The following is a 23,234-nucleotide window of genomic DNA, read 5'->3' on the forward strand; positions in this document are numbered from 1 at the left end:
TTTGCCGACGTACCCGGAACTGTTTCCAAGGTTTCCTCACATTCGGTGGTGGCGCGACGGCGGGCTCTGGGATCCGAAGCAACCGAGATCTCCCTTAGCTCGGGAGAGCTCTCCCTTCTCTAGCGGTTGAGGGGACCCGGCGGCTCGGGGAACCCGGCGGCGGCGATGGCTCCGGTGTCGCGTTCGCGCAGCCCGGACGGGGAGGCCTCGGGCTTTGGGGGGAAGCGTCGCAGTTTGTCCAAGAGCCCTAAGCCCAGCAAATCCGCCCGCTCCCCGCGGGGCCGCCGCTCCCGCTCGAGCTCTCGCTCGCACTCTTGCTCTCGGTCTGGGGACCGGAATGGTGTCAGCCATCAGCTAGGTGGCTTCAGCCAAGGGTCCCGAAACCAGTCTTACCGATCCCGCTCGCGGTCACGCTCCCGAGAGCGGCCCTCGGCGCCGCGGGGCAGCCTCTTCACTTCGGCCTCATCGACCGCGTATTATGGCGGCTACTCACGCCCCTACGGGAGCGACAAGCCGTGGCCTAGCCTTCTGGACAAGGAGAGGGAGGAGAGCCTGCGGCAAAAGTGAGTGACACGGGCACGCCTTCTCTTGCGGGAGCCCACCTGCCTCCGGAGTCGGACTTTCGGTTCGCCACCCCCCCTCCCCCTTCTGACTGTCCGCAGTTCGCTCTCTGCCTGCCTGGCGCCCGTTTCCGTCCCTTCTGTCCACCCACCACGACGCCTTTTTTCGCCCTTTTCTTCCCTTCGGTTTTCACCCCTCCCCGCGGCCCCTTCATTCAGCGCCCTGGTGTCTCCTACCTCTGGCTCCTGGCGTGCAGCGCTGCTGTGCAGAGCCTCAGACCTAACGGGATTACAGTATTTACTCGGTTTTGTCATTATTACGTGTAAAGCATGCTTTTTTTTTTTTTCTTTTGTAAATGTTTACTTCTGAGCCAGAGAGAAAGAGAGAGAGCGCGCGCGCGCGCGCGAGTGGAGGGAGGGGCAGAGACTGGGAGAAAGAGGACCTGAACGGGGCTCCGTGCGGGCTGACGGCAGGCGGCGGGATGCGTGGGGCTCGAACTCGCGAGCGGAGCCGAAGCCTTAACGGGCTGAGCCATCCAGGTGCCCCCGTGGAGCGGGCTTTCATTTGGCACTGGGTTGAGCTCATGGAATAGAACGGCCCCGTTTTGTTGATCACAAAGTTAGCAGAGTGCCTAGCACTTTGTAGGCGCAGAACCATTGCTCGTTGAATGATGGGACGGGTTGGAGGTGATAACGGGATGTGGAAGCGGAAACGTTTGGCGGAGAGGTGGGAAAGCTTTGAGGTCAAAGAGTTTATCTCGGAGAGGAGAAAAACCTCTGAGACTGAGACGATTGCATGTAGGGAAAGTGATCGGCGGAACTGTTGATTAGGCTGCACTGAAAAGGGTCTTGTTAAATGGTTTCTAGTTTGGCCATGAAAAACCGGGTCAGGGCGAAATCAAGTGTCCTCTCAGGAGAGTGAGTATTGGAGAGGGAAAGTGAATCGTTTGAGAAAGAGAAAGGAAAAAAGGTTATAATTATTGCTGTGTAAGTCTTCATAGCTGATGCTTATTGACTGTTAAGTTATGCCAGGCACTATATTAAGTGCTTTACCTGTACTGTGTTGGAAAGGAAATTGAAAAGTTTCACAGGCATTGAGGAGGAGGTTAAGGTTCCGACCGCGGGGAGAGGTCTCCATAAATCTTTTTCTTCCAAGAATGGGAAGTAATAAAGCATTGATGAAGAGGACAGGCTCCAGGATCAGTCTGCCTGAGTTTGAAGCTCTGCTTTATTATTATTATTATTATTATTATTATTATTATTATTAACTTTGATTATCTTTATAAGCAGTGTGCCCTTTTATCCACACACATTTTGGGGTTTTTTTTTTTTGAATTATTATTGAAGCCCCGTTTTGCTGCTTAATAGTTGTGTGACCTTGAGCACGTTTCTTAACTTCCCTGAGCTTTATTTCTTAACCATTTAAAAAAGGATAAAATTAGTGCCAAGGCTTTTAGAGTTGTTGTAATGATTTAGTGCCTGGAACCTAATAAATAGTCGTTGAGTGTTAGGTCTTAGAGCTTCCTGCATGGAAGCAGAAACGATAAAAACAGTACTGACTTAGGTTGGAGACCTACCTCTCCAAATTAAATTTGTCGGCAAGTTATCTCCTGGCTGTGTTAGTCAGAAAGCAACCAGCTTCTTACCGGACAACCCTCACCAAAAGATGTCAGAACTTCTTGGATGAAATTTGCATTTGTACACTTAGGAGATGAATAATTTATCTTAAGAGTACAGATGAAGCTGGTGGCAGTGGGGATAGAACTTGACTGTTCCTACAGCGTGTCATTCTTCCCCCTGTATGCGTATATTCCAAGTTGGTTTATATATGACCCTTTTAATTTTTTTTTTTAACGTTTATTCATTTCTGAGAGACAGAGTGAGCAGAGGAGGAGCAGAGAGAGAGGGAGACACAGAATCCGAAGTAGGCCCCAGGCTCTGAGCTGTCAGCACAGAGCCCGGTGCGGGGTTCAAACTCACTGACCGTGAGATCATGACTGAGCTGAAGTTGGATGCCCAACCGACTGAGCCACCCATGCGCCCCTAAGTATGACCCTTTTAGGCTGTTTCTTCAAAAGGGAAACCTGAGTCTAATTCTGCATGATTATAATACCTTTTCCCCTGAATAAAGATGTAAAAACTAGTATATTCAAGCAATCAAATCAATTTATTTTGTAAAAGTTTGTTTTTTGTCTTTTTTAACAAATGGAGTCACAAGCAGCTAAACTTTGAGGAATTGAGCCTTAGTTTTTTGGGTTTGTTTGTTTATGAGCAAAACTAAAAGGAACCACAACATAAAAATTTTTTTCATGTCCTCCAAGAGTAGATGGAGGATATATCCCTTTTCCAAAAAGGAACTAAAGGGAAAATAGAGAAAACAAACCCCGTATCGCATTGAGGACAGTTTTAGTCAAATAAAACTTTTCTTTCACTTTCAGAGCTCTCTTTATTTTCTACTTCTAATGCTTCATTTTTATTTTCTTTATTAATTCCTGAGTTTCTGAACATGGGTTTGATTAAATCAAAAGTAGAGACTGCTCTTTACTCTCATAAATGTGTATAAACAAAGAAGTTATTTCCAAATAGAAAACTGTTTGTGCCACTATTGCAGAAGATGAAATGAGCAGTTAGGAGCTGTGTCATACATGAGGTAGAACAGATGCACTTGACAGTCTTTTAGGCTGTCTGGCCTGGACTCTCAGGCTCTCTATAGTCTGTACCGTTTAATAGTACTGTCGAGAACATGAGATCATAAATGTTGAGTTTACACTTAATTTATTAATTTAAATTTTAAAACGTAAAGGGAAAATAGAACTTAACTGGACCCCTTTGAATTGGTTATCGATTTAGGAGACAGTTTGGCCATGGAGTTAATAATTTGTATGCCTGTATCTTCTAGGAGATTAAGTGAGAGAGAGAGGATTGGAGAATTGGGAGCTCCTGAAGTATGGGGACTTTCTCCAAAGAATCCAGAACCAGAGTAAGTGAGTTGAAAATATACTTTTAAACTGTAACATTTGTTTAAATCCAGAGACTATTGTAAAAATTTTTGTTAAGTGAAGAACTTGAAGTATAGCTCACATTTTTCATCTTGTGATTTATGCTATTCTACCCCTTAACATTTAAAAACATCGAACCTACCTAATGATTAAAATATGTTGTTAGTGGATCTTAACTTATTAATTGTTCTTTTTAAATTGTAATTCATGGGGGTGCTAAGTTCCTATTCACAGAAGGGCTCAGTATTAAAACAAATGTGTTTATATTATTTTGAATTATTTTTTCTCAGCCTAACAGCAGATTGCATGTCACATGTTAGCCTTACAAAGGGCTTTAAAAAATTTTTTTTTAATCTATTTGTGTATTTATTTATTTATTTTCAAGTTAGTTAGCATACTGTGTAGTCTTGGTTTCAGGAGTAGAACCCAGTGATTCATCACTTACATGTGACACCCAGTGCTCATCCCAACAAGTGCCCTCCTCAATGCCCATCACCCATTTACCCCACCCCCATCAACCCTCAGTTTATTCTCTTCATTTAAGAGCCTCTTATGATTTTCCTCCCTCTCTGTTTTTATCTTACTTTTCTTTCCCTTCCCCTATGATTATCTGTTAAGCTTCTCAAATTCCACTTATGAGTGAAATCATGTGATATCTGTCTTTCTAACTGACTTATTTCGTGTAACATAATACCTTCTAGTTCCATCCATGTTGTTGCAAATGGCAAGATTTCATTCTTTTCCATTGCTAAGTAGTAGTCCATTATATAAATACCACATCTTAATCCATTCATCAGTTGATGGGACATTTGGGCTCTTTCCATAATTTGGCTACTGTTGAAAGTGCTGCTATAAACATTGGGGTGCAAGTGCCCCTTCGATTCAGCACTCCTGTGTCCATTAGATAAATTCCTAGTAGTGCTATTGCTGGGTTGTAGGGTAGTTCTATTTATAATTAAAAAAATCTTTTGAACATTTATTTTTGAGAGAGAGACAGAGTGTGAGTGGGGGGGGCGGACAGAGAGAGAGGGAGACACAGAATCTGAAGCAGGCTCCAGGCTCTGAGCTGTCAGCACAGAGCCCGACATGGGGCTTGAACCCACGAATCATGAGATCATGACCTGAGCTGAAGTCGGATGCTTAACCTGCTGAGCCACGCAGGCCCCCCTCTATTTGTAATTTTTTAAAGAACCTCCACACTGTTTTTGAAAGTGGCTGCACACCAGTCTGCATTCCCACCAGCAGTGCAAGAGGGTTCCCCTTTCATCACATCCTCACCAGCATCTGTTGTTTCCTGAGTTGTTACTTTTAGCCATTCTGACAGGTGTGAGGTGATATCTCCCTGTGGTTTTGATTTGTATTTCCCTGATGATGAGTGATGTTGAGCATCTTTTCATTTGTCTGTTTGCCATCTGGATGTCTTCTTTGGAAAAATGTCTGTTCATGTCTTCTGCCCGTTTCTTCACTGGATTATTTATTTTTCGGGTGTTGAGTTTGATAAGTTCTTTATAGATTTTAGATACTACCCTTTATCCAATATGTCATTTGAAAATATCTTCTCCTATTCCATCAGATTGCCTTTTAGTTTAGTTGATTGTCCTTTGCCGAGCAGAAGTTTTTTATCTTGATGTGGTCCCAGTATTTCATTTTTGCTTTTATTTCCCTTGCCTTCTGTGACATGTCAAGTAAGAAGTTGCTGTGGCTGAGGTCAAAGAGGTGCTGCCTGTTTTCTCCTGTAGGATTTTGATGGTTTCCTGTCTCACATCTAGGTCTTTCATCCGTTTTGAATTTATTTTGGTGTATGGTGTAAGAAAAGTGGTCCAGTTTCATTCTTTTGCATGTTGCTGTCCAGTTCTCCCGGCACCATTTACTGAAGAGACTGTCTTTTTCCAGTTGGATACTCTTTTCTGCTTTGTTGTTTATCTGTCCTTCTCTTCTGAATGACAGCCTTGCTGGATGAAGGATTCTTGGCACATATTTTTCCTGTTCATCACATTGAATATTTCCTGCAACTCCCTTACGACCTGCCAAATCTCCATGGACAGGTCGGCTACTACCCTTATGTGTCTACCCTTGTAGGTTAAGGCCTGTTTGTCCCTAACTGCTTTCAGAATTCTCTAACTTTGTATTTTGCCAGATTGTCTATGATACGTCATGGTGTTTACCTGTTTTTGTTGATTTTGAAGGGAGTTCTCTGTGCCTCTTGGACTTGGATGCCTGTTCCCTTCCCCAGATTAGGGAAGTTCTCAGTTGTAATTTGTTCAATAAACCTTCTGCCCCTTTCTCTCACTCTTTTTCTTCTGGAACTCCTATGATAAGGATACTGTTTTGTTTTATGGAATCATTTAGCTCTCTAATTCTCCCCTTCATGATCTAGTAATTTCCTTTCCCTCTTTTTTTAGCTTCATCATTTTCTGTAATTTTATCTTCTTTTTCACCTATATTCTCCTCTACTCCTTCCATCCTCCATGTCACTGTATCTGGCTTCTTTTGCAACTCATGTATAGCATTTCTTAATTCATTGTAACTATTTGTTAGGTCTTTGATCTCTGCAGCAAGAGATTCTCTGCTGTCGTCTGTGTTTTTTCAAGCCCAGCTATAGTCTTAAGACTGTGATTCTAAATTCTTGTTCACATGTATTTTTTATATATGTTTTGGGCAATTCTCTGGCTGTGATTTCTTCCTGAATTTTCTTTTGAGGAGGATTCTTCTGTTTTGCCATTTTGGCTAAGTTTCTGTCTTTTGCATGTTTTTAATAGCTCATTATGTGCAAGAACTACTATATTAAAAAGGGGGTCATACACTGTCCAGGGCCTGGCATTTCACGAAGTGTTATGGAGTGTGTTGTGTGCACTCTGTTGTGTATTTCGCTGCTCTGTCCCACTGGTCAGTCCTCTGCAAAGCTCCTCCTTGCTTGTAGTGGTGGAATGTTTGGACCTTCCACCAGGTGTGTTTTCATTTGTTCATTGAAGTAACCCTGACAAAAAAGGAAAGGGGGGGAAGCCTGATCCCATTCAAAAAGAAGAATGAAAAGGGAAAAAAACCAAGCAAAGGAAAAAAACTATAAGGCTAAATCCTGAGAAAGAGAAAGGAAACTAAAGAAGAGATAGAAAAGGTGTAGAAAGAATAGAGTGAAAATGCCGGATTAAACAAACAAAACAAAAAAGTGTGTGTGTGTGTGTGTGTGTGTGTGTGTGTGTGTGTATAAAATAAGAATTGACCAAAAACAAATCAGAAACTATGAGCCTGATTCCAAAAGAAAAAAAGGAGAGGGTAGAAGGAAAAAAAGAGAAGAAAAGAACAAACAGACAAAAACAAACAAAAAAACAGTCGTCTTGTTGGTGCCTGGGACCAGTGGCTATGATGGCCTGGAAGAGAGGCCCTCTGGTTCACCCAGTGTCAGTGTTCCTCCAGTAGATAAGCAGTCACCAGACACAGAGGGGTGGGGTTTGGTGTAAGCGGGTCTCGCCTCCCCTGGGGGCCGTTGTGCTGCTCCCTGAAGCCCCAGCGTGTTGGTGTTGGGGAGAAAAATGGTGACACCCCAGTCTCTCCTCCCCAGACCCGGCGTCTCGAACCACGCTGTTCAGGCAGCCCTCACAGAGCGGCGCGGGCGGTCAGCTTGTCCTGCTCCACAGTCTCCCGCTCCTCCTAGGCGCTCGGCTGCGATTCAAAACCCGATGTCTTGAAGAATCCCGCGCCGCACGGTCCCCGTTCTGGTGTAGTGCCACTCAGCCCTGCCAGTAAAACGCCTTTGGCTGGCGCCTGCCGGGTCTTTTGCTCTCAGGGAGGCAATAAACCCTCTTCTCACGGTACTCGAGGAAGGGGACTGTTCTCTCCCGGTGCGCCCCTGGGATGGCTACAGCGCTTCGGGGCCGGCTCCTTCCCCTCCAGGTGCGTGTACACGGCTCCGGCTTCACTCTGGAAAAAGTCGGGCACTTTTGAAACCTCTGAGTTTCAGCTCCTAAGCCTGTTTGCAAAATAGAAACTGGCACTCGCCGTATTTCTCATTCCCGAGTCCATGGTCCGGAGAGGTTTCACAGCCCCTCTCTCTTTCTCTCCCCTTTGTCTCTCCACAGAAGGGGTTCCCTCCCCTCCATGCCTGTGCCATTTCGTCTCCCCCAATTCACATACACGCACCTTGATCCTGCCAAGCTGTCTCTCTCCACCCGTGGAGAGCCTTCTGCCACTCCACAGATTGATTTCCTGGGTGTGCCAAGTGATCTGGCCTCAATACAGCTGTGTTTGAAGGATGAAGAAAATCCCGGTCCCCCTGCTTCTCCCTCAGTGTATTTATTTATTTTTTTAGAGAGAGAGTGAGCAGCGGATGGGCAGAGAGAGGGAGAGAAAGAACCCCAAGCAGGCTCTGCACTGGCTGCGCAGAGCCTGATGTGGGGCTCGAACTCACCAACCAGGAGCTCATGACCTGAGCCGAAATCAAGAGTTGTACACTAAACTTACTGAGTCACCCAGGTGCCCTAAAAGGGATTTTTTTTAATGTTTATTTATTGGGGGGGGTGGAGGGCAGAGAGAGAGAGAGAGAGAGAGAGAGAGAGAGAGAGAGAATCCCAAGCAGACTCTGTGCTGTCAGTGCAGAGCCCACCATGGGGCTCAAACTCCTTTAACTGTGAGTCCAGGACCTGAGCCAAAATCAAGAATTGGATGCTTAACCCACTGAGCCAGCCAAGTGCCCACAAAGAAATTTTTTTTGAGGTACAATTGACAAACAACATGGATGGTGGAGTCTTTAGAGTTTTCTGTATATAATATGTCTTTTGCAAATAGTGACAGTTTTACTTCTTTACCAGTTTGGATGCCTTTTATTTCTTTTTCTTGTCTTCTGGCTAGGACTTCCAGTATTATGTTGAATAAAAGTGGTGAGAGTAGGCATCCTTGTCTTGCTCTTGATCTTAGGGTGAAGCTTTCAGCTTTTTCACTGTCGAGTATGATGTTCGCTGTGGGTTTGTCGTATCTGGCCTTTCTTAATTTGAGGTATATTTTTCTCTATATGCACTTTGCTGAGAGTTTGTATCTTATTTGGATGTTGAATTTTGTCAGATGGTGTTTCAGCATCTATTGAAATGATCATATGATTTTTATCCTTTATTTTGTTAATGTGGTATATCCACATTGATTTCTGGATATTGAATTATCCTCGCAATTCTGGAATAATTCCTACTTGAGTGTGGTGTATGATCTTTTTAATGTAGTATAAAGTTTGGTTTCCTAATATTTTGTTGCAGACTTTTGCATCTATATATACATGCATCAGTGATATTGGCTTCTAATTTTTTTTGTCTGTGGTGTCTTTGGCTTTGGTATCAGGTAATGCTGGCCTTGTAGTAAGTCAGTGAGTGAGTGAGTTTGTTCTTCAGTTTTTTAGAATTAAGAAGGATAGGTATTATCTCATTAAATAACTGGTAGAATTTACCTGTGAAGCCATTTGGTCCTGGAGTTTCTTTTGTTGAAAGTTTTTTTATTAATGATTCAATTTCATTAGTAGTAATCAGTCTGTATTGTAATCTTCCTCATTTGGACAATTGTTATATTTCTAGAAATTTATCTGTTTCTTCTAGTTTGTTCCATTTGTTGGCATGTAATTGTTCTTAGTAATGTCATGATTATTTTTGTATTTCTGTAGTATTGGTTGTAACTTATCCTCTTTCATTTCTTATTTTATTTATATGGGCACTCCCTTTCCTTCATCCTGAGTCTGGCTAAAGGTTTTATCAATTTTATCTTTTCAAAGAACCAACTCTTAGTTTCAGTGGTATTTTCTATTGTTTTTTTTTTTTGGGGGGGGGGGTCTGTGTTTCATTTATTTTTACTCTGATATTTTTTTAAAAAATGCTTATTTATTTATTTTGAGAGAGAGAGAGAGCATGTGCACATACGTGTGTGCTTTCACTTGGGGGAGAGGCAGAGAGAGAGAATCCCAAGCAGGCTCTGTGACAGGGCTCAATATCCTGAATCATGAGATCATGACCTGAGCCAAAATCAAGGGTCGGATGTTTAACCGACTGACCTTTATTATTTCCTTCCTTCTACTAACCTTGGGCTTTGTTCTTTTTCTAGTTCCTTTAGGTGTAAGATTAGATTGTTTATTTGATATTTTTCTTGGTTCTTGAGTTGGGCCTGTATCACTATAACCTTCTCTCTTAGAACTCCTTTTGCTGCATCCCATAGGTTTTGTACTGTTGAGTTTCCATTTTTAATTTCCTCTTTGATTTCTTCATTGATCCATTGGTTGTTTAATTCCAAGTTGTTTTGCCTTTATGTGTTTGTGTATTTCCAGCCTTTTTTTTTTTTTAAGTGTATTTATTTTTGAGAGAGAGAGAGAGTGCGCAAGCAAGGGGAGGGGCAGACAGAGGGGAACAGAGGATCTGAAACAGGCTCTGCGCTGACAACAGATTGCCCGATGTGGGGCTCAAACTCATGAACTGCAAGATCATGATCTGAGCTGAAGTCGGACATTTCACCGACGGAGCCACCCTTGTACCCCTCCGGCTTTCTTCTTATAATTGATTTCTAATTTCATACTGTTGTGGTCCGAAAAGATGCTTGATATGATTTCAGTCTTTTTAAAATTATCAAGATTTGTCTTGTGGCCTAACATGGGATCAGTCCTGGAGACTGTTCCATGTGCACTTGAAAAGAATCTGTTTTCTGCTGTTTTTGGATAGGATATTCTGTATATATATGTTAAGTCCATGTAGTCTAATGTGTTATTCAAGCCCACTGTTTCCTTATTGATTTTCTGTCTGAATGATTTATCCAGTGATGTAAGCAGGGTGTCAAGGTCCCCTGCTATTATTCTGTTACTGTCAGTTTCTCCCTTCACGTCCATTAATACTTGGTTTATGTATTTGGGTGCTTCTATGTTGGGTGCATGGATATTTACAAGTTTTATGTCTTCTTGTCGGATCGATCCCTTTATCATTATGTAATGTCCTTCTTTGTCTCTTTTTATAGAATTTGTTTTCCAGTCTATTTTGTCTGATACAACTGTTGCTACCCCAGCTTGTTGTTGTTGCCATTTGTGTGGAATATCTTTTTCCATCCCTCCACTTTCAGTCTGTATGTCTCTGAAGTGAGTCTCTTGTAGGCAGCATCTCCTGTTTTTTTAAATCTATTCAGCCACCCTATGTGTTTTAATTGGAGCATTTAATAAATTTACATTTAATGTAATTATTGATAGGTATGGACTTATTGCCATTTTGTTGACTTTTTCCTGATTATTTTTGTAGCTCTTCTCTGTTCCTTTCTTCTCTTGCTCTCTTCCTTTCTTTTTCTCTTGATCTCTTCCCTTGAGATTTGGTGACTTTCCTTAGTGTTATGTTTGTATTCTTTCATTGGTTGTGTATCTGTTTTAGGTATTTGGTCGGTGGTTACCATGAGGTTCATATATAATGTCTTAGGTATATAGTAATCTATTTTAAGTTGATGCCCACTTAAGTTCAAATGCATTCTAAAAGAACTACATCCCCCCCGCAAATTTTTATGTTTTGATATCATATTTTACATCTCATTATTTTGTTTCCATTGACTAATTATTGTAGGTCTAGCTGATTTTACTACTTTTGTCTTTTAACCTTCATACTAGCTATATAGGTGGTTGATCCACTACCTTTAATATATGTTTACCTTTACCAATGAGATTTTTCCTTTCATAATGTTCTTACTTCTAGTTATGATTTTCTGTTCTACTTAAAGAAGTCCCATTAACATTTCTTGTAAGGCTGGTTTGGTATTGATGAACTCCTTTAGCTTTTGCTTGTCTGGGAAACTCCTTATTTTTCCTTCACTTCTGAGCAAGAACCTTGCTGAGTAGAGTAATCTTGGCTGTAAGTTTTTTCCTTTCAGCACTTTGAATATATCATGCCATTCTCTTCTGATCTATAAAGTTTCTACTGAAACCAGCTTATGGGCTTACGGTTCTTATGGTTCTTTGGTATATAACTGGTTGTTTTCCTTTTGCTACTTTTAAGATTCTCTCTTTATCTCGAACTGTTGACACTGACTATAACGTGTCTTGGTGTAAGTCTCTTTGGATTCATCTTTTCTTTTTTTTAATGTATTAACATTTTTTAATGTTTATTTATTTTGAGAGAGAGGGGGGCAGAGGGGCAGAGAGAGAAAATCCCAAGCAGGCTCCATGCCCTCAGCACAGAGCCTGATGCAGGGCTTGAACCCACAAACCATGAGATCATGGCCTGAGCCAAAATCAAGAGTTGGACACTTAACCAACTGAGCCACCCAGGCATCCCTCTTTTTTTTTTTTTTAATGTTTATTTATTTTGAGGGGTGGCAGAGAGAGAGAGAGAGAGAGAGAGAGAGAGAGAGAATCCCAAGCAGGCTCCGTGCTGCCAGTGCAGAGCCTGACAGGGGGCTTGATCTCACAACTGTGAAATCAGGACCTGAGCTGATATCAATAGGCATGGGGCGCCTGGGTAGCTCAGTCGGTGAAGTGTCAGACTCTGGGTTTCAGCTCAAGTCATGATCTCATGGTTCATGAGTTCAAGCCCCGCATCAGGCTCTGCACTGACAGCACAGAGTCTGCTTGAGATTCTCTCTCTCCCCCTTCTGCCCCTCCCCGCTTATGCTGTGTCTATCTCTCTCAAACAAGTAAATAAACTTTAAAAAAATGAAGTTTATTTATTTTGATAGAGAGAGAGAAAGAGCAGGAGAGGGGCAGAGAGAGGGAGATACAGAAACCCAAGCAGACTCCACGCTACCAGCAAGGAACCTGATGTAGGGCTCAGACCCATAAATCGTGAGATTGTGACCTGAGCCGAGATCAAGAATCAGACACCCAACTGACTAAGCTACCCAAGTGCCCCCCAAGGTTTTTGTTTAATGTTTATTTTTGAAGAGGAAGAGGGACAGAGAGAGAGGGGACAGAGGATCCAACAAAGCAGGCTCTATGCTGACAGCAGACAGCCCGATGTAGGGCTTGAACTCGTGAACCGTGTGATCATGACCCAAGCCAAATTCAGACGCTTAACTGACTAAGCCACCTAGGCTCCCCCCAATATTTTATTTTTAAGAAATGTATACACCCAGGGGCACCTGGGTGGCTCAGTCGGTTAAGCATCTGACTTCGGCTCAGGTCATGATCTCGTGGTTCATGAGTTCAAGCCCCACGTCAGGCTCTGTGCTGACAGCTCAGAGCCTGGAGCCTGTTTCAGATTCTGTTTCTCCCTCTCACTCTGCCCCTCCCCCACTCACGCTTTGTCTCTGTGTCTCTCAAAAATGAATAAGTGTTTAAAAAATTAAAAAAAGAAAAGAAAAAAGAAATGTTTACACCCAGCATGGGGCTCAAACTTACAATGGCGAGATCAAAACTCTCATGTTCAACCAGCCGAGCCAGCCAGGTACCCCTAGTTAGTTTTCTTGTATTAAATAGTACCTGGGAGCACCTAGGTGGCTCCGTTGGTTGAGTGTCTGACTTTGGCTCAGATCATGATCTCACAGTTCGTGAGTTCAACCCCCTTGTTGGGCTCGCTGCTGTCAGCGCAGAGTCCACTTCAGATCCTCTGTTCCCCTCTCTCTGCCCCTCCCCTGCTTGCATGTGTGTACTCTCTCTCTCTCTCAAAAATAAAATTAAAATTAAAAAATACAATATCTGAAGGCCTAATTATTTTTTTCCTTATTTTTGTCCCCTTTGGTGCTGTTCATGAGGTTCTTCTTCCCTCTCCTCTATCTGTGTCTACTTTGAGTTGAAACAATGTGCTTGACAGGTAAACTTGTATTCTATGACAGTGGTAGCATTATTATCTGAAACTTGTTCTTATAGATACCTTGGAAAATGGTCAAAGAATCTGAACTGAAAGAATGAGTTGGAAAGAACCCTAAAAATAATTTTCCAGGCAATACCTAAATTATTCCAGATGTGATCTTCAGATTAAAAGATTATATGATAGGGACACCTGGGTAGCTCATTTGGTTAAGCATATGACTCTTGAGTTTGGCTCAGGTCATGATCTCACAGTTCGTGGGATTGAGCCCCAAGTCAGGCTCTGCACTGACAGTGTGGAGCCTGCTTGGGATCCTCTCTCTCTCTCTCTCTCTCTCTCTCTCTCTCTCTCTCTGCCCCTCCCATGCTCTCATGCTCTCTATATGTCTGTCACTCTCTCAAAATAAATAAACTTTAAAAAAATTTTTTTTAATGTTTTTTATTTATTTTTGAGACAGAGAGAGACAGAGCATGAGCAGGGGAGGGGCAGAGAGAGAGGGAGACACAGAATCCGAAGCAGGCTCCAGGCTCTGAGCTGTCAGCACAGAGCCTGATGCGGGGCTCAAACTCATGGAGTGTGAGATCATGACCTGAGCTGAACTCGGACGCTTAACTGACTAAGCCACCCAGGCGCCCCAAATAAAACTTTTTTAAAAAGATTATATGCTATGAAAACTTCTCTTCTAAACTATTATAGAATTTTAATATATTCATTTTCAGAATTATCTACAATAGAATTAAATCTCTGTATCTTGTAGTGTGTTAGGTTCTAATTGCTCTGGGGAGACAGAACGGTTGCTGTTCTACCATATGTCCTTTATGCACTGAGATTAAAATCATGAAGTCTTCCTTTAGCCTTCCTGTCTCTAGTTTTTTCCATCTTTTCTTATGGTTCCATACATTTGCCCTGTGATTTCTTCTGAAAATATAAATCGTACATATTGCTTTCAGTTTGAATAGTGTTTTGTAAACTCTAAAGCATTATGCAAATGTAAGTGATTATTATATTATTTTGAATGTGATAGACCCTCAAACTATACCCTTACCAAGTTATTTCAGTGTTTGCTTTTAATGGTTCTTGGACAATCAGTGTCATCACTGAAAAATTTTTTTTATCTCTTATTTTGACAGAGAGAGAGATAGTGAGCAGGATAGGGGCAGAGAGGGAGAGAGAGAGAATCTCAAACAGGCTCCCTGTTGTTAGCACAGAGCCCGATGCGGACTCAAACTCATGAACTGTGAGATCATGACCTGAACCGAAACCAAGAGTCAGACACTTAATGGACTGAGCCACCCAGGCACCCCCAAAATTTTTAATTCCATATTTTTATATTCCTCATTTTATCACTTTTCTGATTCTTATAACCGTCTTCTTTAAATTCAGCTCTGATGAACACACACCAGTAGAGGATGATGAGCCAAAGAAAAGCACTACTTCAGCTTCTACTTCAGAAGGTATTTTTAAAATACAGAGCTTTTTAATTGAGAAGTTGAAAAAAGTGTTTATAAATAGCTGAATATACTTCGCTTTTACTCAAATTGCCTATCATTTGTTCTTTATCAGTATTTCAAATACAATAAAATTGATAATCATAATATTTAGACGTTAATTTTATGTCCGTGTTTTATATAGAAGAAAAGAAGAAGAAGAAGAAGAGGAAGTCTAGTCATTCAAAAGAAAGGTCCAAGAAAAAGAGAAAGAAAAAATCATCTAAAAGAAAACGCAAGAAGTATTCAGACAGCGACAGTGACTCTGACTCTGAAACGGACTCCAGTGGTAAGAAGGCCGGCATCGCTCTGCAAGCCTGGCTTCACGACTCATTCTACTTAGAATTTATTTCCGAAGAAGGTTCTTAAACGCGATAACGGCAGCCAAGAGTTGTGGAACGCTCGCTGCCTCCGTGCCAGGCACCCTGCCAAGCGCTCGGTGTTCGTTGTCGCTGCTTGCCCCACGCGGTAACTGTAGAATGTGTCCTAGAGCTGGGGACGTGGGGCACAGAGCAGCTGGTAAGCGCGGCACTCAGGGTCGCACAGCTGGGATTCAAGCCTGAGCAGCGTGGCTCCTGACTGGCTGTGTGTGGCTGCACAAGGCGTGTGGCAGAGAACCGGGGCGAGGTTGGGCTGGGAGACGTGTGGCAGCGAGCAAGCCATAGGGCCGCGTCGGCCCCGAGGAGCGGCCCTTGTGTGTCATCCTCACGCTCGGTGGGCACCTCGGTGCCGTTGTCAAAAAGGCACATCATAGGGGCGCCTGGGGGGCTCAGTCGGTTAAGCGTCTGACTTCGGCCCAGGTCATGATCTCACGGTTCGTGAGTTTGAGCCCCGCATCGGGCTCTGGGCTGACAGCTCAGAGCCTGGAGCCCGCTTTAGATTCTGTGTCTCCCTCTGTCTGCCCCTCCACTGCTTGCACTCTGTCTCTCGCATTATCTCAAAAATAAATAAACATTAAAAAATATATATTTAAAAAAAAAAACAAAAAAGCACATCATAGGGGCGCCTGAGTGGCTCAGTCAGTTAAGCATCTGAGTTCGGCTCAGGTCATGATCTCATGGTTCATGAGTTCAAGCCCCGCGTTGGGCTCTGCGCTAATAGCTCGGAGCCCGGAGCCTGCTTCAGATTCCGTGTCTCCTTCTCTCTCTGCCCCTCCTCCGCTCACACTCCGTCTCTCTCTCTCTCTCTGTCTCTCAAAAATAAATAAACATTAAAAAAAATTAAAAAAAATAAATAAAAAGGCACATCATAAAGGACCCTTTCGGGCCAGCAGCTGGTTTATGGAAGACACCCCCTGTGGGGTGGTGCCTCTCAAAAAGCCACCTTTTTGTGCCCTCTCCTGGCTGATGATTGACCAGAGGGTGCCACCTCTGGGGACACATGACATGAAGGTGTCTTTTCCTCTGATGTCACCTGGGTTTCCTGGCCCCCGTTGTCACTTTTCTTCCTCACTGCTGGAAGAGCGAACTTCCTTAGAGCACAAGTGTGAGCGTGTCTGTCCCCTACTTACAATCCTTCAGTGGCTCTCTGTGGCCTTCAGGGTAAAGTTTGGACCCTGCTGGCTCCCTGTCTAATCACACGTGCCCTGTCACTCTTGCAGCGTCCTCTGTAGCCTGAGACGTGCTTTCCGTCTCCTCAGTAGTCCGTGTTCTTTCTCTCGCTTCTGTTACTTGGTACAGAAGTCCATCTGCCTGTGATGCCAGTCTCTCCCTGCGTGCGGCGTGCCTTCCTCACTTCAACAGCGGGCATGCAGTGCTTTTGTAATAAAACTGACTTTAAAAAGAACTAGCCTGGGGCATCTGGGAGGCTCAGTCGGTTGAGTGTCCGACTTTGGCTCAGGTCATGATCTCGCGGTTTGTGAGTTTGAGCCCCACGTTGGGCTCTCTGCTGTCAGTACGGAGCCTGCTTTGGATCCTCTGTCCTCCTCTCTCTGCCCCTCCTCTGCTTGCACTTTTTCTCTCTCAAAAAATAAATAAACGTTAAAAAAAAAAAAACTAGTGGGACACCCGGGTGGCTCAGTCGGTTAAGCTTCTGACTTCGGCTCAAGTCATTATCTCACGGTTCGTGGGATTAGTATTTTGACATTTGCTTTAAATATCATCTTTTTTGTTGAGATATTCAAAGTAAAGTAGAAATATCATACTGCCACCCTAAAAATTTCTGTGTACATCTCTAAAAAATGACATTTTCCTACTTATCACCATACTATTATCTCACACAGTGAAGTTAATAATAACACCTCTATCACTGAAGGCTTAGTATGACTTTAATTCCTGTGTCCCTGGTGCCTAGCACATATTTTGATGAGTAGCAATAAATTTTTGAATTGATAAATTTCTCTGTAACAGCAAATAGGGCAGCAATAGGATATTTAATCAAAATTACTAGGGTTTTAGAGTTAAGTTTTTGTTTTTAATTAAAATATGCTTTAATTTGCAGATGAAGATACAAAAAGAAGAGGAAAGAAAGCCAAGAAAAAGGAAAAGAAGAAGAAACACAGATCGTCAGTTTTTCTCTTCAATTTTTATCATGGAAAAGTTAAAATATATATAAAATTACATAAAGTTATAAGTAAATAATGATAAATAAAATAGTATAATGATACCCTGTATAATCATCACCTAGCCTTAACTCTTTGGCAGTCTCCACTGCCCACCCCCCATTATTTCAGAACCAATCCCAGATGTCATTTTGTCCATAATCTAGCATGTTTCTCTAAAAGATAGAGAAAATCATAACTACAGAGCTGTTATCATGCCTAAGAAATTTAGCAATAATTCCTCAATTCTCAGCAGATTTTTATTACAGTGTATTCATATCTGGGTCTAAATAATGCCCATAGGGGCACCCGGGTGGCTCAGTCGGTTAAGCATCCACCTTTGGCTCAGGTCATGATCTCATAGCTGGTGGGGTAAGCCCCGTGTCGGGCTCTGTGCTGACAGCTTAGAGCCTGGAGCCTGCTTCAGATTCTGTCTCTGTCTCTCTGCTGCTCCCCTGCTCGTGCACTCTCTCTCTCTCTCTCTCTTTCTCTCAAATATAAAATAAAAAAATAGAAAATAAATAAATAAATACATGATGCCCATAAATTGTGATTATCGATATGTCTCTTACACCTCTTTAAATCAATTGATTCCTCTTCCATTTTTGTTCTTTCTGTTTACTTTTTTAAAAACCAAATCATTTACCTGTAGAGTTTCCTGTAGTATGGGTTTTGCTGATTGTACTTTTAAGTATTTATTTTGAGAGAGAGAGCACAAACAGAAGCCTGGGAGGGAGCAAGAGAATCCCAAGCAGGCTCCAAGCTCAGTTTGGATGGAGCCTGACATGGGGCTTGATCTCACAAACCATGAGATCATGACTTGAGCCGAGATCAAGAGTTGGACACTTGACCAACTGAGCCACCCAGGGGCCCCTGATTCTGTTTTTTAAAATTCTTATTTTTAAAGACTTTATTTTTAACTAATTTCTATAGCCAGTGTGGGGCTCAAACTCACAACCCTGAGATCGAGTCACATGCTCCATTGACTGAGCCAGCCAGACACCCCTGATTATATTTTTAATTGTGTGCTTTGTAACATGTTCTCTGTCCTCTATATTTCATATATTTTGATAGTAAGGTCTAGAGACTTGATAAGGTTCAGATTTGAGTCTTTGGCACACATACTTCATAGGTGGTGCATACTTCATCAGGAGGCAGATAATGTCTGATTGTCTCTTTTTGTCCTATTAATAGCCATGGATGGTCATTGCGTAGATCCCTTATTTCATTAGGGATTGCAAAGTGGTGATAGTGTAATTCTGGCTTTCTTAGGTAGAATAATTTTATAAGAGAAATCAACCCTCATCAACTATTTGGTTGCCCTGAAGTACAGTTTGTATAGTAAAGGCAAGATAATTACTTTTTTAAAAAACTTCTTTTGTTTTATGAATTTTCAAAATAATGATTTGGACTTTTTTAGTATCATTATGAACCCAAGGATTCAGACATATCTGACGTATTTTAATCCATTACACTTCAAATTATTGATGCTCAAATTGGTAAGAGCTGGTTTTTAAACCGCTTTATTTGTTATCTTTCTACAACATGAGAACTGTATTTCATTGTTCCCTTGAGGGATCTTTTTTATGGTGAAACATGATTTGGTTAAATAAGTTAAGATTTTTTAATTAAAATTCCCTAAAAATTTTAATGAGCTGAAAATTTAAATATTTTCATCAGTCTTTCGTTGCCTTAAAAAATGAGATTCCCTTTAATGTGGGGCTATTAATTGTATTTGTATAAAATTATAATCATTACAGGAAGAAATACAAGAAAAAGAAGTCTAAGAAGAATAGAAAAGATTCCAGTGATTCAAGCTCTAAAGATTCCCAAGAAGAGTTTCTGGAGAATCCCTGGAAGGATCGATCAAGTAGGTTCTTCTGGTAGACTTTGACTCAGAACAGATAAAAAACATTAAATTAACATGGGGTGCCTGGATGGCTCAGTCGTGATCTCACATTTGTGAGATCGAACCCCATGTCAGTCGGTCGTGAGATCGAGCCCTGTGTTGGGCTGCTCCATGCCCAACATGATTAAGATGCTCTCCCTGTCTTTCTACCCCTTCCCTGCTCATGCACGCATGCGTTCTCTCTCTCTCCAAAAAAAACAAAAAACAAAAAACACATTAAATTAACTGATTAGTCAAAATGTGAATCTGTTTCTGAACATCTTTCCTGCAGAGCCTGAAGAACCCTCAGACTTAATTGGCCCAGAGGCTCCAAAAACACTTGCCTCTCAGGATGATAAACCTTTGAAGTAAGTGTGTATTTAAAATAACTAAAGTCCCTTCATCAAAGTATGGCCCTAACTTACCTTTCCAACCCTATCACCCTCTACTCCTTTATTTACACCCCAGGTTCCAAGTGAGCGGAACTAAAACTTCCTACATTTGCTGTGCACTTTTCCACATCATGCCTTGTTTACCTTATGCTTCCCCCAACATGCCTTCCCTTTTTTTCCCAGCCCTAGTTTCTTTACTACTTCCAATTTCTTCCTGTCAAAATCCTTACCATCTTTTAAAACCCCTTTCAAAAGGAGGGATCATGTGCTGATTCCCAGTACCTTCCCTCCACAAGTAGATATGATTCCTACCCTTCTTTAACCCTTTCGTCCTCAAAGTATTTTCTGTTTCTTTTGTGTGTTGTTTTATGTGTTCTACCTTGTATTGCAGTTATGTCCTTGTTGGGATGTAAATTCCACAAGAACAGAAATTATTTTTGTATTCTAAGCTTTGAGTTTAATTATTATTTTTTTAATATACCAAATTTATTGTCAAACTGCTTTGCATACAACACCCAGTGCTCATCCCAAAAGATGCCCTCCTCAATACCCATCACCCACCCTGCCCTCCCTCCCACCCTGCCCTCCCTCCCACCCCCCATCAACCCTCAGTTTGTTCTCAGTTTTTAAGAGTCTCTTATGATTTGGCTCTCTCCGGGATGGTAGTTTTTAAAGTCCCCTCAAATAAAAGTTAATAGATAATAGTTACTGGATAGCATTATTACTGGTTATAAGCCTAAAAAGTATGTTAATTTGAGATATTTCTCTTTTTTTTCTTTAAAGGGAAAGAAGGGGAAAGGAATTAGCTGGGGGCAGAAGCTGTAAAGGCAGTGCTTGTAGACATAAATTGATCCATAATTGTAAACCATGAATCTGTACTCATTCATTTCAGTTCTTTTGTTCTTCCAAAGCATGTCTTTATTTCTGGGTTAGTTATGTAGGTCAGAGGGCAAAGTTCACTAATTAAAGTAATTCACATTGGGCTTCCCAGCCTGCTGCTGCCCAGCAACTGTTATTTTTGTGCTGTTTTCTGAGAGATGTTTTTGTGCTCTCTTTAGATGATGAGTTTTTTATAATGAACTTTTCTGAATTCTGAATCACTTTGTAGCTATGGCCATGCACTGTTGCCTGGTGAGGGTGCAGCTATGGCTGAATACGTAAAAGCTGGGAAACGTATCCCAAGAAGAGGTGAAATTGGCTTGACAAGTGAAGAAATTGCATCATTTGAATGCTCGGGTTATGTAATGAGTGGTAGCAGGTAAGTTATTGGCATCGAGGTCAGTTTCCATGATTAGATCTTTTCCTTTCTCACTATCATAATTGTATTTTGGTAATTGATTTTCATTAAGTGATCATTCCTAATGAAAAGTAGAGTATACATTTTGGTTTAATACTGGTTTTATTTGGTTTACATAAACCATTTTGGTTTAATACTGGTTTTATTTGGTTTATATAATACTGGTTTTACTGGTTTATTGGCATAAACATGGTTGTCTAAAGTTGCAACTATGTGTGCAACTCAGCCTCAAAATCAGCTATCTCTCCAACTTCAAATAATCAGTCTTTCCAGTGTCCTTTCCTAGTCTGTATTTTGGTACAGATAGTTTTGTTTTCTAGAGGATATAGTTAATTCAGTCACTTAACACTGCTCCATGAAGAATGTGGCATTCTGGTAGGAGGAAATCATTTTCGTGAGACAGTGTTTCCTGTTTTCTGAGTTTGCCTCTAGTTCTCTGTAGAGTCAGAGGATGTGGAGTCTCTAATTCTCTGTGGACTCTGAGAATGAAGAGCAGAAAACGATTATGACAGACATCAGGTTCAGCATAGGGAAATGAAAATAAAATCACGGAAGAAAAAGCAAAGTACGAAGAAGAATGATTCGAGTGAACTAACAGGGCATCAGTACCAAGATCAACCTGAATTTCGGATTTTTAAAAACTTTATAAACTTTTAAAAATAGTTAAATATTTTAAAATAAAGTTGGAGGCAAATATTTGCAGAACACCTGAAGCTACTCCAGAATCTTGGAATTCTGAGGACTAGCACAGTAAGACAGAAAGAAATGAGTCATAAGCATTGGAAAGGAGGATATAACTGTCATTTTTTGTGAATGATATGACTTTTTTTCCATAGCAAATCCTTAAGAATCCAGATGATTCTAAATAATAGGAGGGTTTAATAAATGGTTCAATGTAAGGTTAATACATAAAAATGAATTGCATTCCTATGTACCAGGAAACAATTAGAGAATGTAATTAAATAAAAAGAAACCAACATTATAATAGTATCAGAGAACATTAAGGATTTAGGAATAAATGTTAACAAAAGATGTCTAAGACATCTATAGAGAAAACTATAAAACATTATTAAGAGACATTAAAGAGGAAGGCATTATATAAAGTTGTCAGTTCTTCCCAAACTGATCTGTAGATTCAGTACAGTTCTAGTCAAAATCACAACAGAGTTTTATGTGAAACTTAATGTTTTATAAGTTAGACTAGAGGGCTGAGAATAGCCCAGTCACCTTTGAAGAAGCAGAACAGGAAGATAAGATGTGCCATCCCAGATATGAGGACTTAAGAAATTTACAGAACTTTAGAAAGCACAGGGGAACAAATGAATTGTTCAGTGGAATAAAATACAGAGCCCAGAGGCAGAGCCATACATGTGTGGAACTTAAGTGATATGAAAGAGATGGTATGTCAAATCATTGGGGAAAGAAAGAACTGTCAGTAAATGGAGCAGGAGAAAAATGGTTATCCATTTGGAAAAAGATGAAAGTAGAACCCTGCATCACCATATTTAAAAATCAGTGCAGGGGCGCCTGGGTGGCTCAGTTTGCTGAGCGTCCGACTCTTGCTTTCAGCTCAGGTCATGATCTCACAGTTTGCGGGATGTAGCCCCGTGTCAGCTTTGTGCTGACAGCATGGAGCATGCTTGGGGTTCTACCTCTTACCCTCCCTCCCTATGTCTCTCTCTCTCTCTCAAAAATAAATAAATAAACTTTAAAAAAAGTGCAGCTAGATAAAGGACTTAAATGTCAAAACAACTTAACACTTAGTATAAAATAGGAGTAGATATCTAATAGATCTTGGGGTGGGAAAGTGCTTCTTAAACATAAAATAAAATAGTGATAAATTTGCCTAGGTTAAAAGTAACAACTTTTGTTCATCAAAAGACACCACTTAAGGAAAAAGACAAGTTTCAAGCTGGGAGAAGATCTTAGAACTGATAGTATTGAGACTATTTAAATACCTATAAACAACCCAAAAGAAAAATGGGAAAATGACACAAACAAGCATTTGTTAGAAGAAGAAAAATATATGGCTTACACATACATAAAAAGATGTTCGTTATCATTGGAAACAGACATCAAGAACATACCGAAATACCATTTTACATCTATCTGATAGACGAAAGTTCAAAGTTCTAACAATACCAAGCACTGGAGAAGATGTGGATCTACAGGATCTCTTAAATATTGCTAGTGGTAATATAAATTGGTACCACCACTTTGGAAAAGTCTCCTATCATCTTGGGAAGTTGAACATTCATATACTTTATGACCTGACAACTCTATTCCTAGATACCCAAGAGAACATCTTTCCCATGTACTAGGAGACGGGTACATAGAT

At 41.3% G+C, this 23,234-nt stretch overlaps 1 protein-coding gene across 1 annotated transcript in view; it reads left to right on the forward strand.

Annotated features, from left to right (window-relative positions):
* NKAP (NFKB activating protein) overlaps positions 1 to 23,234 on the forward strand; it is a 27,127-nt gene continuing 3,893 nt past the window's right edge. The window contains exons 1-8 of the mRNA XM_081794146.1: positions 1 to 563; positions 3,460 to 3,540; positions 14,677 to 14,747; positions 14,926 to 15,069; positions 17,220 to 17,283; positions 19,080 to 19,189; positions 19,500 to 19,575; positions 20,708 to 20,857. Coding sequence (XP_081650272.1) covers positions 166 to 563; positions 3,460 to 3,540; positions 14,677 to 14,747; positions 14,926 to 15,069; positions 17,220 to 17,283; positions 19,080 to 19,189; positions 19,500 to 19,575; positions 20,708 to 20,857 — 1,094 coding nt within the window. The 5' untranslated portion in view covers positions 1 to 165. The remainder of the gene's footprint in view (positions 564 to 3,459; positions 3,541 to 14,676; positions 14,748 to 14,925; positions 15,070 to 17,219; positions 17,284 to 19,079; positions 19,190 to 19,499; positions 19,576 to 20,707; positions 20,858 to 23,234) is intronic.

The sequence above is a fragment of the Panthera onca genome, chromosome X (assembly GCF_046562875.1).
Source record: "Panthera onca isolate mPanOnc1 chromosome X, mPanOnc1 haplotype 2, whole genome shotgun sequence".
NCBI lineage: Eukaryota > Metazoa > Chordata > Mammalia > Carnivora > Felidae > Panthera > Panthera onca.